The sequence below is a fragment of the Danio rerio genome, chromosome 15 (assembly GCF_052040795.2).
Source record: "Danio rerio strain M-AB ecotype USA chromosome 15, GRCz13ab, whole genome shotgun sequence".
NCBI lineage: Eukaryota > Metazoa > Chordata > Actinopteri > Cypriniformes > Danionidae > Danio > Danio rerio.
This window is the reverse complement of record NC_141035.1, coordinates 17,003,185-17,019,259: the sequence shown is the minus strand read 5'-3', so window position 1 is coordinate 17,019,259 and position 16,075 is coordinate 17,003,185. Positions and strand designations below refer to the sequence as shown.

Sequence of the window (16,075 nt, the reverse complement as noted above, 5' to 3'; positions counted from 1 at the left end):
ATCGAGTTTTTGTTATTATTGTTTTTATTATTGTTGAATTGATTTATCAAACTATTCACAAAATTATCAGATCTATCAAAATACATCACTATAATATTACAGGACTGCAAAATTCATACTAATACCTGTAATTTAAATAATAAAATAATAATAAGTGTTGTTCTTGTTATAATTATATAAAACAGTAATAAACACCTTACTAACGTTATGACGTAGGATAATGCATAATATATCTTTAAATGAATATTAAACCATAATGGAAAAAAATAAGCAATTATTCACATTTTAAATTGTATTTCTTTAGCTTACAGAGTAAACTTTGTGAATTGTTTTACGTCTGCAACGGAAGTAAATACTCTTCGCATCCGGTTCCAGGGCCGATGAGAAAAGCGGAAGTTTAGTGTGTTGTTCCGGCAAGTGACAGAATCCCTCAGCTTGCTTCGCCTCCAATCATGGAGCAATTCTGGCAGCTGTGAGCAATAGTGGACGTTACCGATCAAACCATCATATATTCCCCGCGGGCCTGCGCTCCCTCCACCGATCCCGTGCTCCGGCCTCTGCTAATCTGCATGGAGCGGCGGCCGTCGCGCTGGATTTATCAGGCGCGCGCGTGTTTTTCTGTGCTCGTGTGCTAAGTATGGTCAACGCACCGTAATGAGCCCGACAATTCGCGCTGAAACTACCCAGGAAGGTCAAGGCGTTGTGAACGGGCCGAAGGGTGTAAGGCCGACCGAAGCAGCGAGGCACCCGCAAAGCCTTCAGGCACAAAGTCGAACTCAAGAGTACCGCAGATTGAGGAAAATCTCCGCCAACCAGAGCTGAGCTGAACTGAGCTAGGCTGCTGCTGGGTCAACTCGCCGTCTGAGGCACATCTTCACTTCTCATGGTAATGTTTTCTGTAAATGCGTTTGGCTAATGTGTTCTTGGATTGAGGCCTTTAGCATATTTGCTAAATAGCAGTATCGCTATTTATTGAAATGTGACTGAGGACGGTTCAATCCAAACAGCTCTAACCTAATTATATATTCTCTAGTTAGATAAAGTCTAGTCTGAACTAAAATATAAGATTGATGTTAAGTTGAATTTATATTTACACTTTCAGACTTTCTGTTTAACGTTAATATAATTTCAGAAATTGTTCTTTGCGAATGCTAAATAGTAAAATAATATTAGCAGCCAATAACTAGCAAAGCACAACATTGTTTACAGGCAAATTTACTGTGCTAATGTTGTTTTCAAGTCGTACTTGCATGTGACCTCAGACCGAATATTAAAAATACCATGGTAAACGGTGTAGGGACTGTCACAAGTTGTCACTGAACCAGTATGCGAATATGAAACCAACTTTACCTTAATCTTTTTGTGGTATGCACAAGTTTTAAAACTATAAATCAAAGCTTTGCTTCTCAGTTTTGTTTGTAAACCGCTACATTTCTTTTAAATATTTAATTTGTATAAGACTAAACAAAATTGAAAAGCCAAACATGCTCAAATCATTGAACTGAAGTATAAAATACAGTAATCTGTGTATCAGTTAAAGGTGTTGTCAGCTCTGGCATTCTCATCTCAGGGTACTGATGGTCTCAGTATCTGATATGGAAAAGTCTTAATGATTTATACTCCTATTGACCTCATCTTCACTGATGTAATTTGAAATCTTCCAAAATGGCCAAAGTTTTCTTATCAACTTTAGTATGCTGAATTAAAATGGCTGATGTTCATTTAAAGGGATAGTTCGTCTAAAAATGAAAGTTGTCATAATTTACTCACCTGTAACTTGTTTCACCAGTTTTTTTTATCCGAACAGTAAAGAAGTGAAAACCTGTAACCATTCACTTTCATAATATTTGTATTGAAGTCAATGATTACAAGGTTTTCAGGGCAGTTTCTTCAAAAATATCATATTTTGTGTTTAACTGATAAAAAAATATCTCGCATTGATTTATAACCACTTTGAGGGTGAGTAAATTTTCATTTTTGGGTGAACTAGTTTTTAAAGTAAGGTGTAGAACCACTTACACAGACACACACACTTCTGTGTAATGCAGTAAACCATTTAATCCTCCTCATAAGCAGCCATATAAATAACGAATACTGTAAATATCTGCCTGTACATGTAAAAGTATGTGTAAAATCATTCAACATAGAGGCAGAAAAATATAATTTTCCTAATATTGTACAACAGTGTACTTTAAGTAAGGGTGTGTAATACTTAAGGTCTGCTATATTTAATAACGTAGTTAAGTGAGGTTAAAACGGATGTTATCAAATAGACTTTGCAAAAAAAACATACAAAGCACAATTTAGTTTTCTAGGTATATTCACTGTGTGATGAATCAAATTAGAAAGCAGTTTATATCAATTTAAAAAGTTTTATATAGGTTAATAAAAGTAAACAAGCTTTGATATTTTCGTAATCACATTGACGTTATACAACTTTTTCTTTTAATATTACTACTATTACAGCTATTGAGTGAATGCAGTTTTATTTCTGTGTAACAAAACGAAATAGTTTTAAACAAAGCTAGAGCAGTACATTAGAGCATCTCAGAACAACACTTCAGAATCTGGTATTGAAGGATTCATTTGAGTCAAAGATTCAATGACCCATTCATAAAAACAGTCGCTTGTTTTGAGTCTAAACGAATCAGCCATTTTGAATGAATCATTTGAATTGATTATTTAATGAAACACTCATTAATACCTACTGATAATTTTAGTGTAGTATTTATCCATCAGTGACTGATGTAAATCTGCCAATGAACCATAACAAAAACACACTCAGGATTTGTCTTATTGTCATTGAAAAATGTCAACAACAAGTTACTATTGTTTCCTTTGAAAAAACAGAAGTAATATTCATGTGTTTGTACATCTCCATAAATTGGGTTAGTATTATTCATCTAATTATCAGCTTATAGCTTTGTTAATGAAATTGAGCACTTTATTTTTGTATCTTGATATTTTGTTTCTCTGCTACAGATGAATACAGTCAGAGGTGGAGGGGTTACATGGAGACCACAGCCATGGAAGGATGCAGACAGAGGTGGTGGAGAGCCTCTTTCAGACAGTGACTCTGAGGAAGAGGATTTTCCTGATGACTACTCCACCCCCCTGGGGGAATATGTAACTCAGGGTGAGAGTATGGCTCTGTTTTAAAACATTGATTGATTAAATGATCTACATTTTCAATATTGGTCAGACCTTTTGGACTCCACAGCTTTAGGGCTCTATTTTGACAATCTATGCGCAAAGTGCAAAGCACAGAGCACAAAAGCATTAAGGGCGTGTCAGAATCCACTTTTGCTTTTTTAAAGATTGAAAAATCCGCTTTGCGCCATGGCGCATGGTCCTAAAGGGTTGAGCTTATTTTCTTAACGAGTTATTGGTGTGTTTTGAGAATAAACCAATCAGAGTCTCATCTCCCATTCCCTTACAGAGTCAGTTGCGTCGCACCATAGCCCATTTGCTATTAACATGGTGGACTTTTTAATTGGAAAAAATGTGCGTTTCACTAGCAAGAAAACCGTTAAACAGAGCTTCTACAGTGTCAGAATGAGAGATAAGCCTCCTCATTATTTACTTTCACTCTCAGGAATAGGGAAACTTCTGTTATGCACAGACATCTGATAGCCTATAAATAATTATTTTGTTTGTTAAGCGCAAAGATTTGTTTCAAAACCATTTCTAAATTCAGTTCTAATTTCCAGCAAAAGAATAAATAAACAAAAATAACTCTTGTGCCAAACTGAAACTAGCAAACAACAATTGCGTCGCGCCTTGTGCTGCATTGCGCCAGGTGTATGAAAGGGCCCCAAGTTTTCACATTATGAACCAGAACGGCAACAAATTCATACCATCTGTTGATTTGACTTTTACTAAGGAGACTAAATGAATGAGCTACTTGAATGAATCTGTCTTGTATTCCCTCTTTTTTAATGAATTTAGGGTTGAAGCAGCTTCTTGATGCTCAGCAGTTGTGTGATGTCACTCTTTTGGTGGAGGGAAAAAAGTTCATGTGTCACAGGTGGGTTTTGTGTTTTCTCTGAATATGTTGTGCATAAATATTATATTTTATAACTTGGGCTATTTGAAATTGTAATGTGCACTGTGCCAGTCCAAACTTCTGTGTGAGGGCCCCTGTCAGCACGTTTCTAAAAACCCTAAAATGACCCTCAACTAGGAGCAGTGTGATTAATTGAAATCGCAATTTGTACATGTGCGATTTCTAAATCGCCTTACAGCTTGATTTTTCCTCAGTATGCTTTTTAAACCAATCATAACGAGCGAGTCTAAATAGAGCACGAGAACAGGGCTTTATGACAAATAGCCTGCATAAACAGGGATGATTTGTTTAGCATGGGTGGACTTGGTGCCAAAAAAACTCAACATCTATGGTGTGGGATTACTTTGGATAGAAGGCTGGTGCATCGCAGAATCAGGTAATTTATTAGACCTGTCAGTCACATATTGCACCCTAAAAGCGCATAGAAATTGCGAGGAGCAGCACTTGCTTCAGCATTCAACGCGCTTTGCGTTCGTGCTTTTTTGTCATTACTAGGTGACCATCAACAGTTTTCTCAGAGGATGACAAACTTACAAAACATTAAAAACCACTGGGTGTTTGGGTGTTCTGTGTTTATCTGCAGTAATTAGTCTACCCAAATGTGTATATTCCATACAAAGTATGAAGCTGATCACTCAGTTTTTGTTATGTGACTCGTGGTGCGATTGCAGCATTCTGAAAGTAGAGATGTTTTCAACTGGAAGCGCCTGGAATACACGCAAGCGTCAATCCCTTTATGCACGCAAGCCGGGCGTCTCCATTGAAAAGAAACTTGTATGTGCAAAAGATGTGATATGTGAACGGCCTACTTCATGGCAGCATCACAAAGAGGTCTATGATCTATGCATGGCAAAAAAAATCTGGACACACACAAGTAAAAAAACTGCTTTTGATGTGGTCTAACAGAACACTGGAGCCTTGTGTTTGATGTCATGCGCGCACACACACAGTAGTCTATTAATTTGTTGGGTTTTATCTAGAGACAATTTATTACACCTTCACTAGGTGATTTTTACTTTTTTTTTGCCTTATGTCTGTTTTAGAGATATGTTAACAGTCTTTGATAGATTTGTTTTACTTTTGAAATAGGTTTAAGATTCACACTAAAACATCTGTGTGTTTCAAAATTGTGATTAAAATCAAAATCGCGATAGTGTTCAAGAAAGTCATGATAGGTTTCTTTGGCCCATATCGCACAGCCCTGCCCTTAACACTGTAAACGGATCTTAAATGTTAACAAATAACGGTGAATAAAACTGTAAATAAATTAAAAATGTTAAAAGCACAAAGACAAAAGATGAGACACAACTATTAACATAACATTTACATTTACATAAAAACACTTTACATTTTTACATAAATTGAATCAAATAGTTTAATGTAAAAACACTGCATAGTCTTCACAGTATGAATCAAATACACAATGGTTCTTATTAAAGTTTCTGTGGTTATTCAGTGAAGAGCAGTGAATAATTTCTTCTAGATTTCTTGTGTAAAATGCCACGGTCACTTACAGACTCAATGCACAGACCTGTACTGCAAGCATTAATTACTTTTCTAAGTGTTTATGCTATGTTTGAGTTAAAACAAGGCAGGACCAATGTTCTGACCTGTGTTTTGTATTTTAAGCCCACAAAGTAACTGTATATGTCCTCAATGCAAAAATGGCAGCTAGGAAACAGGGTTTTTTTTTTTTTTGTTTTTTGTATCAACACATTGTCAAAATGTTACATACTGTAGTAAGGGCAACATCTTATCACTTCAAAAAAAGTTATTGAAACTAATATTAAGATTTTATAAGCATTAAAAGGAGAAAATAAAACAAAAATTGTATCAATTGCCCAGCCCTGTTCAATAATCATAGAAAGGGGGCCCCTGTAGTGGTTTGGCAAACTTGCACACTTTGCCTTTATTGTGGGCCATTACTGAATATACATACAAAACTGTTTTGTTTTATGTGCACTGTTTTTGTTTTTTCAGAGTTCTTTTAGCAGCAGTCAGTCCCTATTTCCGTGCCATGTTTACCAGTCCTCTGGTGGAGTCCCGTCTTACTGAGATCCGACTGGAGGAGGTGACGCCCTACGTTATGGAGACCGTTATCCACTTTGTTTATACAGGGGAAGCAGGTCTTAGTCTCGACACAGCGGAGGATTTGTTTGTAGCAGCCCATCGTCTTCAAGTGATGCCCTTGCAGGACCTGTGCTCTCGGTAATGTGTAGATGTGATTTCAATAGCCATGTTTCCATCCAAAATGCGGATAAAAGCATAGTTTTCATCCAATAAGTCAAAGTAAACAAAATCATCACTTCCAGATAAACTGGTCCCAAATATCAAAAGGAAAAAGGGAATTTGCAGTGGTAGCAGAAGCCACGGTCTGCATTTTCTTATATAATAAATTACTTTAGCCTCAGAAAATAAAACGCAATAAACATGCGTTGGCTTTTGGAGTTGCAAGACTCTCTCTTTGGAAGCACTGGGAGGTAATAATACTGAACCACTGTGATGACGGACTTGGGCAAAGGGATTTTAAAATTACATTTTGGATTTTAGTCGGTCTGCTGGTTTGTTCATCAATGCCATCCCATTGTGACCGTATTTGTTGTCTCATGATCTGTTAAAACAAAATGATATTATGTTTTTAATGCACATGCTGGAATTTATTCAGTTAATGTGTTTACATTATAGTTTATAGAAACACACACACATAACACCCTGCAGCCCAAGACCAGTTACTTACTAAAGCTAAGCAGGGCTAAGCCTGGTCAATACCTGGATGGGTGACCACATGGTAAAACTAGGTTGCTGTTGGAAGTGGTGTTAGAGAGGCCAGCAGGGGGTGCTCAACCTGCAGTCTGTGTGAGTCCTAATGTCACAGTATATTGATGGGAGACACTATACAGTCAGTGGGTGATGTCTTTCGGATGAGACGTTAAACCGAGGACCATTGACCATTAAAAGACTCACAGCACTTCTCGCAAAGAGTAGGGGTGTAACCCCAGTGTGCTGGCCAAATTTTCTTCATTGGCCCTTACGCCCCATTCACACAGGGCATGAGCGTCAACGCTTTCCATTCACTTTGAATGGGTGATGTCAGTCATAGCCGAACTGCATTGTGGATCTGTCGGTGCCACTTCAAAGCCCTTACTCGCTTCAGAAGTTGGGACTAGCTTAACTTTTCAAGTGCCGACTGAAGCGTCAGCCAATCAGATCGCTGTATTAACATACACTTGCTAGACAGTGGCCTATTGCTGACTGAATTTCATTGGCTGACGCTGCTATGACCATCGGGTCAGCCCAACTTGACACTGAAGTCCTGTGTGAATGGGGCGTTACCCATCATGGCCTTTCTATCATCCCCATTCACTGAATTGACTATCAATCTCTGTCCACTCGACCTATGGCTGGTGTGTGGTGAGTGTGCTGGTACTGTTGTCCTGTGGCTTCTGCACAATGGTGGTTGTGTGGAGAGACCCCTCTCGTAATTGTGAAGCGCTTTGGGGGTATTGCAGGGGTGTCCAAACTCGGTCCTGAGGGGCCAGCGTCCTGCATATTTTAGTTCCAACCCCAATTAAACACACCTGAACCAGGCTCTTTGTAGATATACTAAAAAACTTCCAGGCAGGTGTGTTGAAGGAAGTTGGAGTTAAACTATGCAGGACACCAGCCCTCCAGGACCGAGTTTGGACACCCCTGGTGTATGGCCATATAAATATTATATAAACACACTTTACATTACATTGCATTGTTTGTTCCTATTGAAAAAAAAGTTTGTTGTCCTTTGCTGTTTTTTATGTGCAGCTTCCATCAAGCAATTGTTTTATGTGAGATTCCAAAATGAGCATAGAAATAGGTGGATGGAAACAGCTTTTGTGGTCAATCTGTAATCATCTTTTGTCTGGAGCTCATTTTGATGCCTTCCTGTTTTGTAGATTTCTTTTCGAACACCTGTCTGTGGAGAACTGCCTGGGCATGTACTCTTTGGCTCGTTCCCATCATGACCAGCTGCTTCTTCGGGCTTCTCTGAGGCTGGTGGGCCAGCATTTCCCTCGAGTGGCCCGGCAGCAAGACTTCCTCCTTTTGGACCCAGGAACTCTTGGCAGTTTGTTGGAGTCTGATCGACTGGGTGTCGAGTCTGAGACTGAAGTTTATGATGCAGCAAGACGCTGGGCTGAATTCCAGCCCGCTGATCGCTATATTCACATGCCCAATCTGCTACGCCATTTACGCCCTGGTCTTCTGGGTCCCGATGAGAATCACAGAATGAACAAGGAGCTTGGGCCTCGAGCTAGTACTGAAGGCATGGGAGGACCGCTAAAGCCTCGAGAAGGCATGTTCGAGAAGAAAATAGTCTGTGTAGATCTCAAGCCTAGAGAGGACGAGTCTTTACAGGAGAGGGACTTCACGGTGGACTGCTTTGACCCTCGTACTGGGAAATGGGAGAAGCTGGCGGCCTTGGGATCATTGCTTTGCCCCGGCTGCACTGCTGTTGGAGGTCGATTATTTGTGGCAGGAGGTATCCTAAGGAGTGGCCAGGTCTCGTCATCACTGCATGAGTATGACGTTGTACTCAACCGATGGATTTCAAGACCGCTTATGGCTGAACCGAGAGCGATGCTGGGTCTTCTTGGCTGCGGTGGGTTTTTGTACGCTCTTGGTGGCTGCAATCGAACCGCTTTTCTGGATACGTGTGAAAAATTTGACCTTAATGCACTGACCTGGGCATCGGGACCTCGTTTGCCATTGCCATTGCGCTCTTTCGCTTGCGCTGCCCTTCGATGTCGCCTCTACTTGCTAGGTGGAACCACATTGGAGCAGAGCAGGGCTGTGGTGCATGCTGGCGTGCTAATTTACCACACTGTTACAAGGACCTGGAGCCGCGTCGCTCTCGACTCTGGCGCCACCTGCCTGGCAGGAGGAGTAGCAGTGCGTGGTGGTGTTTGTGCCATAGGAGGTTACTTGCGTGATGCCGCTAAGTTCCTCGACGGCAACTACACCCAGGCAGAACCACTGGATGCCACAGGACGTGTGCTGTTCTTCAGAGAGGGCCGAGGATCAGGAGTAGAGCGGGAGGTTGCGGTCGGTGTAGAGCGAGGCGGTGGCGGAAGCGATCGCGCACCGAGTCCTGTGGTTTTCCCAGGCCTACCGAGGCGCATTGCTGCCGGTGGTGTGGCTAGATGGAAACGCAGGATTTACGTTTTGGGAGGTGAGAACGGATCAAGATTTTATGACAGTGTGTACTGCTGGAAGCCTGGCTGGCGAAGCTGGGTCCAGAGACGGGAGAAACTACCCGGTGATACCGGAGGGGTTAGCCAATTTGGATGTACCACCCTGAAGTTCCCCAAAAAACACATTTTAACACGTCTCCGTGCTGCTCAGCAGAAACGGGGCAAGGAGAAACGGCCAACCAGGTCATGCAGAGTCCTGCGGTACGACCGGGCAAGTCAGGAGGTGTGATTTTTCAAAGAGACAAGTAGGCATTTCGGACTCGTTTATGCACCTACTTCTACATCCTTTACTCATGGTTGATGTCTAGATGTTTTGAAAGTCATGATTTCATTTCTGCAAGCTGAACGCAATTTTTGTTTACTAAGTATTGATAGAAGATGTGCATATGATTTCTTATTTGTAAGTTCTTCACTGATGCCCAGTTAAGGTTTTGGATATGGTGTCATCTTGGAGAATAATAAAAATGTTTGACTCACAGCAAGAAAACAGGTTGTAAACCAGTTTGAAGAGTACAGTCACTGAAGTTTTGGAACATTTTTTATTTGCTTAATTCCTGTGAAGCTAAATTTATCTTTACTGACATTAATTGCTACCCTAAGATCAGTTGTTTCTACTGTGAAGTCACCATTTTAATAGGAGATCTTGAAGTAGAATCGCTTACATTTTTATTGACTACAGTGGTGATAAATGACACATATCAAAGCAATGTTGAGCAACATCATATGATTAAGCCAGGTCTCTGACATTATAGATGCCAAAATTTGCGTTTAATGCTGGATGGAAAAAGCAACCATAATGCGCTTATTAAACGTTGCTTGATGTGGATGATTTTTCTTTTAGATCAAATTTTTTGACATGCATCCCTCATCTGAATGAATAATCTATTTGAACGAAAAAATTATTCTGAAAATTTGGAAATTTTACCTTGATTGTGAACAAATTCATTTTAAAATGCAGTGCATTGTTGCTTCTGTGCACTTTAAAGCAAATGTAATTTATTATAAATTTATAAAAGGGAAGCGAGTTTCCTCATTTGCTACAATAGCCATGTACACACTAAAGTAACGTTTCAGGATTGACAACCACATTTAATTTTATTGAATACACATCGTGCACCCACTATTTTTGCTAATGTTACTGCGGTGTCAATGATACAGCAATGTCAATTTTAACTAAAGCATTATCAAAAGAAAATCTGGTTACCCGATGTCCCAAGGCTATTGCTTATTCAAGCCCGCTACCAAACTTTATCAACAGCATTCCTGGCAGGCTACCTAGATTGCCTGCTGGGCACGGTGTACATCGATTTTGGTAGCCAGACTTAAAAAGCAATAGCCCCGGGACTTCAGGCTACTAGATTTTGCGAGGCCTAGTTTGATATTAATACGTTTCCAGAACTTTTGAAGTGCAGAAGAACCAAGTTGTATTCCACAAAGAATGCTGAATCTAATGAATTTTACAGATGTAAAAGCTTCTTCATAAAACCTTTACCAATAAAGAAATGCCTTTAAATAGTGTCAATTATTCTTAGGTGACTCCGTTTTGGAGTAATTTAATTTTCAATGACATTTTAATAGTTTTTTTTTTTTTGAAGATCTGACAACATTAAAGAGCTTAGACATGCTCATCCAATGTGATTTTGCATTGAATTATCGCGCCATTGACAACTAGTTTTAGTTGTTTAGTTAGTTTTGTAGAATTTTTCAGTTTATTTTGTAAAACAATTTAATGACTAAACGATGACCTGGCAACCGAATTTCCCTACGACATGTAATTGAGCAATTTGCAACATTTAGTTTGTCCTCTTAAGCATATGATGTGGAAACAGTTTGATTTCTAATTTATTGGTTCATTATTCAGTTTGACATACAGATTCATCTGCGATGGAAAGACAATTGCTAATAAACATCAATGCGCTATTAAACAATGCTGTTGCTAACTCTGCTGTATCTCAAATGATATTAACAAGTTGAAATGTAATTCTGCAATGCATTTGCTATACCTGTGCTTTTTTTATTAAGGTGATGAATGATATTCAAGAAACACAACTTTCGGAATGAGGTTTCTGTCTTTGATTCTTACATAAACTAACATTGAACAATAACGCAGTCATAACATTAACACTGTCCATGTGTTGATTCTTCAGTATCTCGTGTGATTTCTTTTTTTCGTAGGATTGCGTTAATCATAACATAGTGATTGATCATTTTCTGCACATGGTTTTAACGCACTGTTCAGCTTGCCCTCAATGCCGTGGATCAGTATGCGTAAATGTAACGCTTTAATGGCATCTTTTTTGGGTTTAGCTGCTCATCATCTCATCAGAAAATGTTTTAAATCTAGAATCGCAATAGAAACCAAATGACTGCTCTTTGTCTGACTTCATTTTCTGTTCTTTTTAATCTCTAAGTTATTGTAGCTTCGACTTACAGTAACATTGCTTTCTCACAGACAAAGGGGACTCTGTATTTTCATCTGATGTCAAGCAGGTCTGTTTGTTTTTAAAGACCTAAAATTGTCAAATATTGAACGTCGTTTGAATGGAAAATTCTGTGCTCTGGTTTGCATTAAAATAAACTGATCGCAAGTAGTTCTTTTGTGGCTTTTTCCATTAAAAGAAGTGAAGTAGTGATATACTGTCACACACCAAAGTTCAAGATTATTAACTAGACCTGGTGACACAACTGATTCATTCAGGACCTGCTCATCCATAAAAGCGTTTCAAACACTTCTTTGTAGTGATTTCCAAATAAGGTAAAGGTAACAGAACTGTACTGCTGGGAATTTATTAGTTTTAAACTAATAAATACTAGGTATTATTTTTAAATTGGCGACAAACAAGTGCATTTTACCATAGTTAGAACAAATGAACAAACTAAACTAGTAATACATCATATAATCTGCTAAATTATAATGTTTAAAGGAACACTCCACTTTTTTGGGGTTTGAGTCCCCTAGCACTGAACAATTGAGTTTTACCTTTTTGAATCCATTCAGCTGGTCTCTGGATCTGGTGTCAAAACCTTTAGCTTAGCTTAGCATAAGTCATTAAATGGGATAAGACCATTAGCATTTGAAAAAGTTTCGATAATATTTCTATTTTATTCTTAACTCTTCTTTTGCATCGTGCACTAAGACCGATGGAGTTAAATGTTGGTGTTTTCTATGTCAATATGGCTAGGGATTATATTCTCATTTAGGCATAATAATTGCAAGACTCGAGATACCACAAATATTTTGATCTCTTTGACAATTCAAACATGAGCTTAAAACACAATCGGCTCCACAACACACTAGGTGGGAATGCGGAAAAAACTAGCTCCTCTCCTTTCCTTGATTTACATTTGAAACATCTCCCGAAACCCCCTGGTCACTCGGCCCCTTTTCACTCTACTCGCACAGAATTATCATTACAAAATATGAATGTTCTATATTAATTCAAGTGACTTTATCATGTTTGATATCATTTGAAATGTCTCAGTGCAACTGGTACAATGGTCTCATTCGCTCAGAAATAGACATAATCAAAACAATAGATATATAACTTCAGGTATCTGTTGAATCACTGCCAAGGGTGTGCCTTTCCTATAACTCTTCCACTAAATGCAAATATTTGACACACCCCTTTCCTCAAGGAGATTCTTGGAATGACTTCTTAAGGTAAATTTTCTAAATGTTCAAGGCGATTCTATAATGACCCCATTGTGTAGAGCTCCACACTTCATGCTATGTGTCTTCTCATCTTCTGAGAATTTGATGTCTTAAATTGATTGTTTATTAATTGAATGAATAATTGGCATAGTATTTACCTGACTATTAAACTGTTATGTTTGAACATATTTTGCTTACTCTGTAATTATTCATTCTAGTAGATTACGCTGTATCCTTGTTTCTCCTGTGTCAGGTCATTAAACTGACTAAAGTCCAGTTGTGATGGAGCATTGGGCACACTAATTGTATTTTAGGGATCCGACTGATTGTTGATATTTATTCAAATGTACTTAGGTGGAGAGCGCGTTAACTTCGTCTAGGACATCATGGAGTTGCACGACTAACCTACCTGACCCTTGTTTGAAAGTAATGTTAATCTAAATCAAGTGTATATGGGAAACCATGGGCTTGGCTAAATCAAAATTATAATAGAGTACAGTAGTCGGTTACATTTAAAATAATGGCCCTAACCTCTGATTGGAAATGATATTGTCTACCTCTGTTTAATATTCAAGACTGACAAGAGTGTGACCGTGAGGGACGCAATTGGCCGGGGCGAATACTCTTGAGTGACATGAGCACCTGAATGAACAAATCCAATAGTTACGTGCGAAGACAGAAGGTTCAAATATTGATCTAAATTATATATTGATATAATCTTCTTAATGTTTTATGATTGGAGTCAGATAAAATGAAAGATAAATATATTAATATTCTAAACCACCTCATATTCAAATTGGAGTCAGATATGAGTTAAATTTGAAGTAAATCATCATTGAGCACTGGTAAGACCGAACAGGCAGTGAACCTGCAACCACCTGTGGAAACTGCCATTTGGCCAACTAGGTGGACTTTACATAATCAACTTTGTTGCCGTACCAGGGCTGCAGCAGATGCAATGATATTTTGCAGCACCTGAAAATAGATTCAATTAAAATCATCTTTATTTCTATAGCGCATATACTATGTAATTTTTGTCAAAGCAGCTTAACATTGAATTTCAAGTAAATTGAAACTGTCAGTCCAGTTTTCATTGTTCAGTTCAGTATGGTTGAATTTTCAAAACAAAGAAGAGCAAATCCATCGATGCGCAGCTCCACAAATCCTAAACCAAGCAAGCCAGTGGCGACAGTGGTGAGGTAAAAAACTTCACCAATTGGTGAAAATGAAGGAAAAAACATTGAGAGAAACAAGGCTCAGTTGTACACAACCATTTCTCCTTTCCCAACTATACTGTAAAGTGCCTTTATTAATATGCCGTAATGAGAGTATAGTTTCTTTTCCCATAACAACACAATAAGTATAAGTCAAAAGTATTAATGTATTACAAACATCTATTTAATAAGTATGAGTGAACCCTGCTAGTGTTATGTTACACTAAATCACTCATCTTAAATTTGAAGCCCATGGTCAATTTTTGTAATGAGAGATAAATGGCATATAATGGCCATATACATTTGTGAGATTGTGTAGTGTGACGTGTGTTCTTTGGCGGTTGAACAATAAAAAAGTTGAATTACAAAAAAAAAAAAATGATGAAATTCATTCATTCATTTTCTTTTCGGCTTAGTCCCTTTATTAATCCGGGGTCGCCACAGCGGAATGAACCGCCAACTTATCCAGCAAGTTTTTACGCAGCAGATGCCCTTCCAGCCGCAACCCATCTCTGGGAAACATCCACACACACATTCACACACACACACTCATACACTATGGACAATTTAGCCTACCCAATTCACCTGTACCACTTGTCTTTGGACTGTGGTGGAAACCGGAGCACCCGGAGGAAACCCACGCGAACACAGGGAGAAAATGCAAACTCCACACAGAAACGCCAACTGACCCAGCCAAGGCTCGGACCAGCAACCTTCTTGCTGTGAGGTGACAGCATTACCTACTGCGCTACTGTGTCGCCGAAATGATGAAGTTACCATATATAATTCACTCTCTGTGAAAGTCTGGCCTCCTCAGCGTCCAGACCTAAACATTCCCAGACATTGTGGGATTACTTGGACAAAGGGAAAAGAAATAAATAAGACGCCTAAAGCTGAAGTTTATTTATTGTTTACTGTTATTTTCTTAAAAAAATGAATATATGAATCTATGTATATATACTTGTAGCAGTGTGATATGGCTGTATATCGGCACTGGTGGGAGGCGTGCGTTGGTTCGAGGCCGCAGGCCAAGTGCCTTTGTGCCCTCCACTAGTGCCGATATACAGCCATATCACACTGCTACGAGTGTGATATTGCGTTTATACAACAGTTTAACACCATAATCATGTATATAAAAAGAAAATTAAACACAGAGAGTCTCAAAAACCCTTTTGTATGAGGAACTACTTTCTTCCACCATTCATTCATATCTGCAGCCGACCGTCACAACAGCAGTCATCGTTGCTACTTCAAAAACGTCATTTTAGAGCTAGTGTTTGAATGATTCTCCAGCATTATGTCTTAAGTAAAAACAAAACAAGTGATTTTGCTTCACATAAGATTAAAAGGCTGAACCTGACATGAAATGCCATCAGTCTACAGACATTTCCCAGTATTTCTTTGTTGCAATCAATCAGCACATCACAATAAAAAGCCAAACCAAATCAGACACTACCAGTTTCTGTTGAATAAATACAGCACAACAAAATAAAAAAGAGAGATCGACTTAAAATAGCACTTACCTGATTTATAATGATTTGTTCAGATGTAGTTTGAAACTTATACTGAGAAAATGAGGACTTATTATACGTTGTCTGTATCATATTATATTATATCTGTATTATCTTATATTATATATATAATATTACAAAGGACTTATTATACTCAAACAGGCTGATGGCGGCTGATGCAATGAATCCAATGCTCAGAAATTATAAATACTTTAAAATAGGTACTATCCTTATAGCGATTTAAACAAATGCCTTCTTGAATAAAAAGTCTCAAAAGTACGTTAAGTTGTCCAGCAGAAATATTTGTCATACTGTAGTGTCATCTGCTTGTCGCTGTATGTGGGCGAAGTCATACACAAAGGGTGAAGAGGCGGTATGAGTGCTGTTATTTGCAGAATATTGCACAG

General features: G+C 38.6%; 1 protein-coding gene across 1 annotated transcript; it reads left to right on the top strand.

Moving 5' to 3' along the window:
- The first annotated feature begins 358 nt into the window (after positions 1 to 358).
- Positions 359 to 9,789, top strand: si:dkey-260j18.2. The gene is given in 5 exon segments (NM_001079948.2): positions 359 to 886; positions 2,983 to 3,136; positions 3,949 to 4,027; positions 6,047 to 6,274; positions 7,996 to 9,789. Coding segments are annotated over 5 exon segments (1,989 nt in total). The 5' UTR covers positions 359 to 883; the 3' UTR covers positions 9,521 to 9,789.
- Positions 9,790 to 16,075: the final 6,286 nt, after the last annotated feature.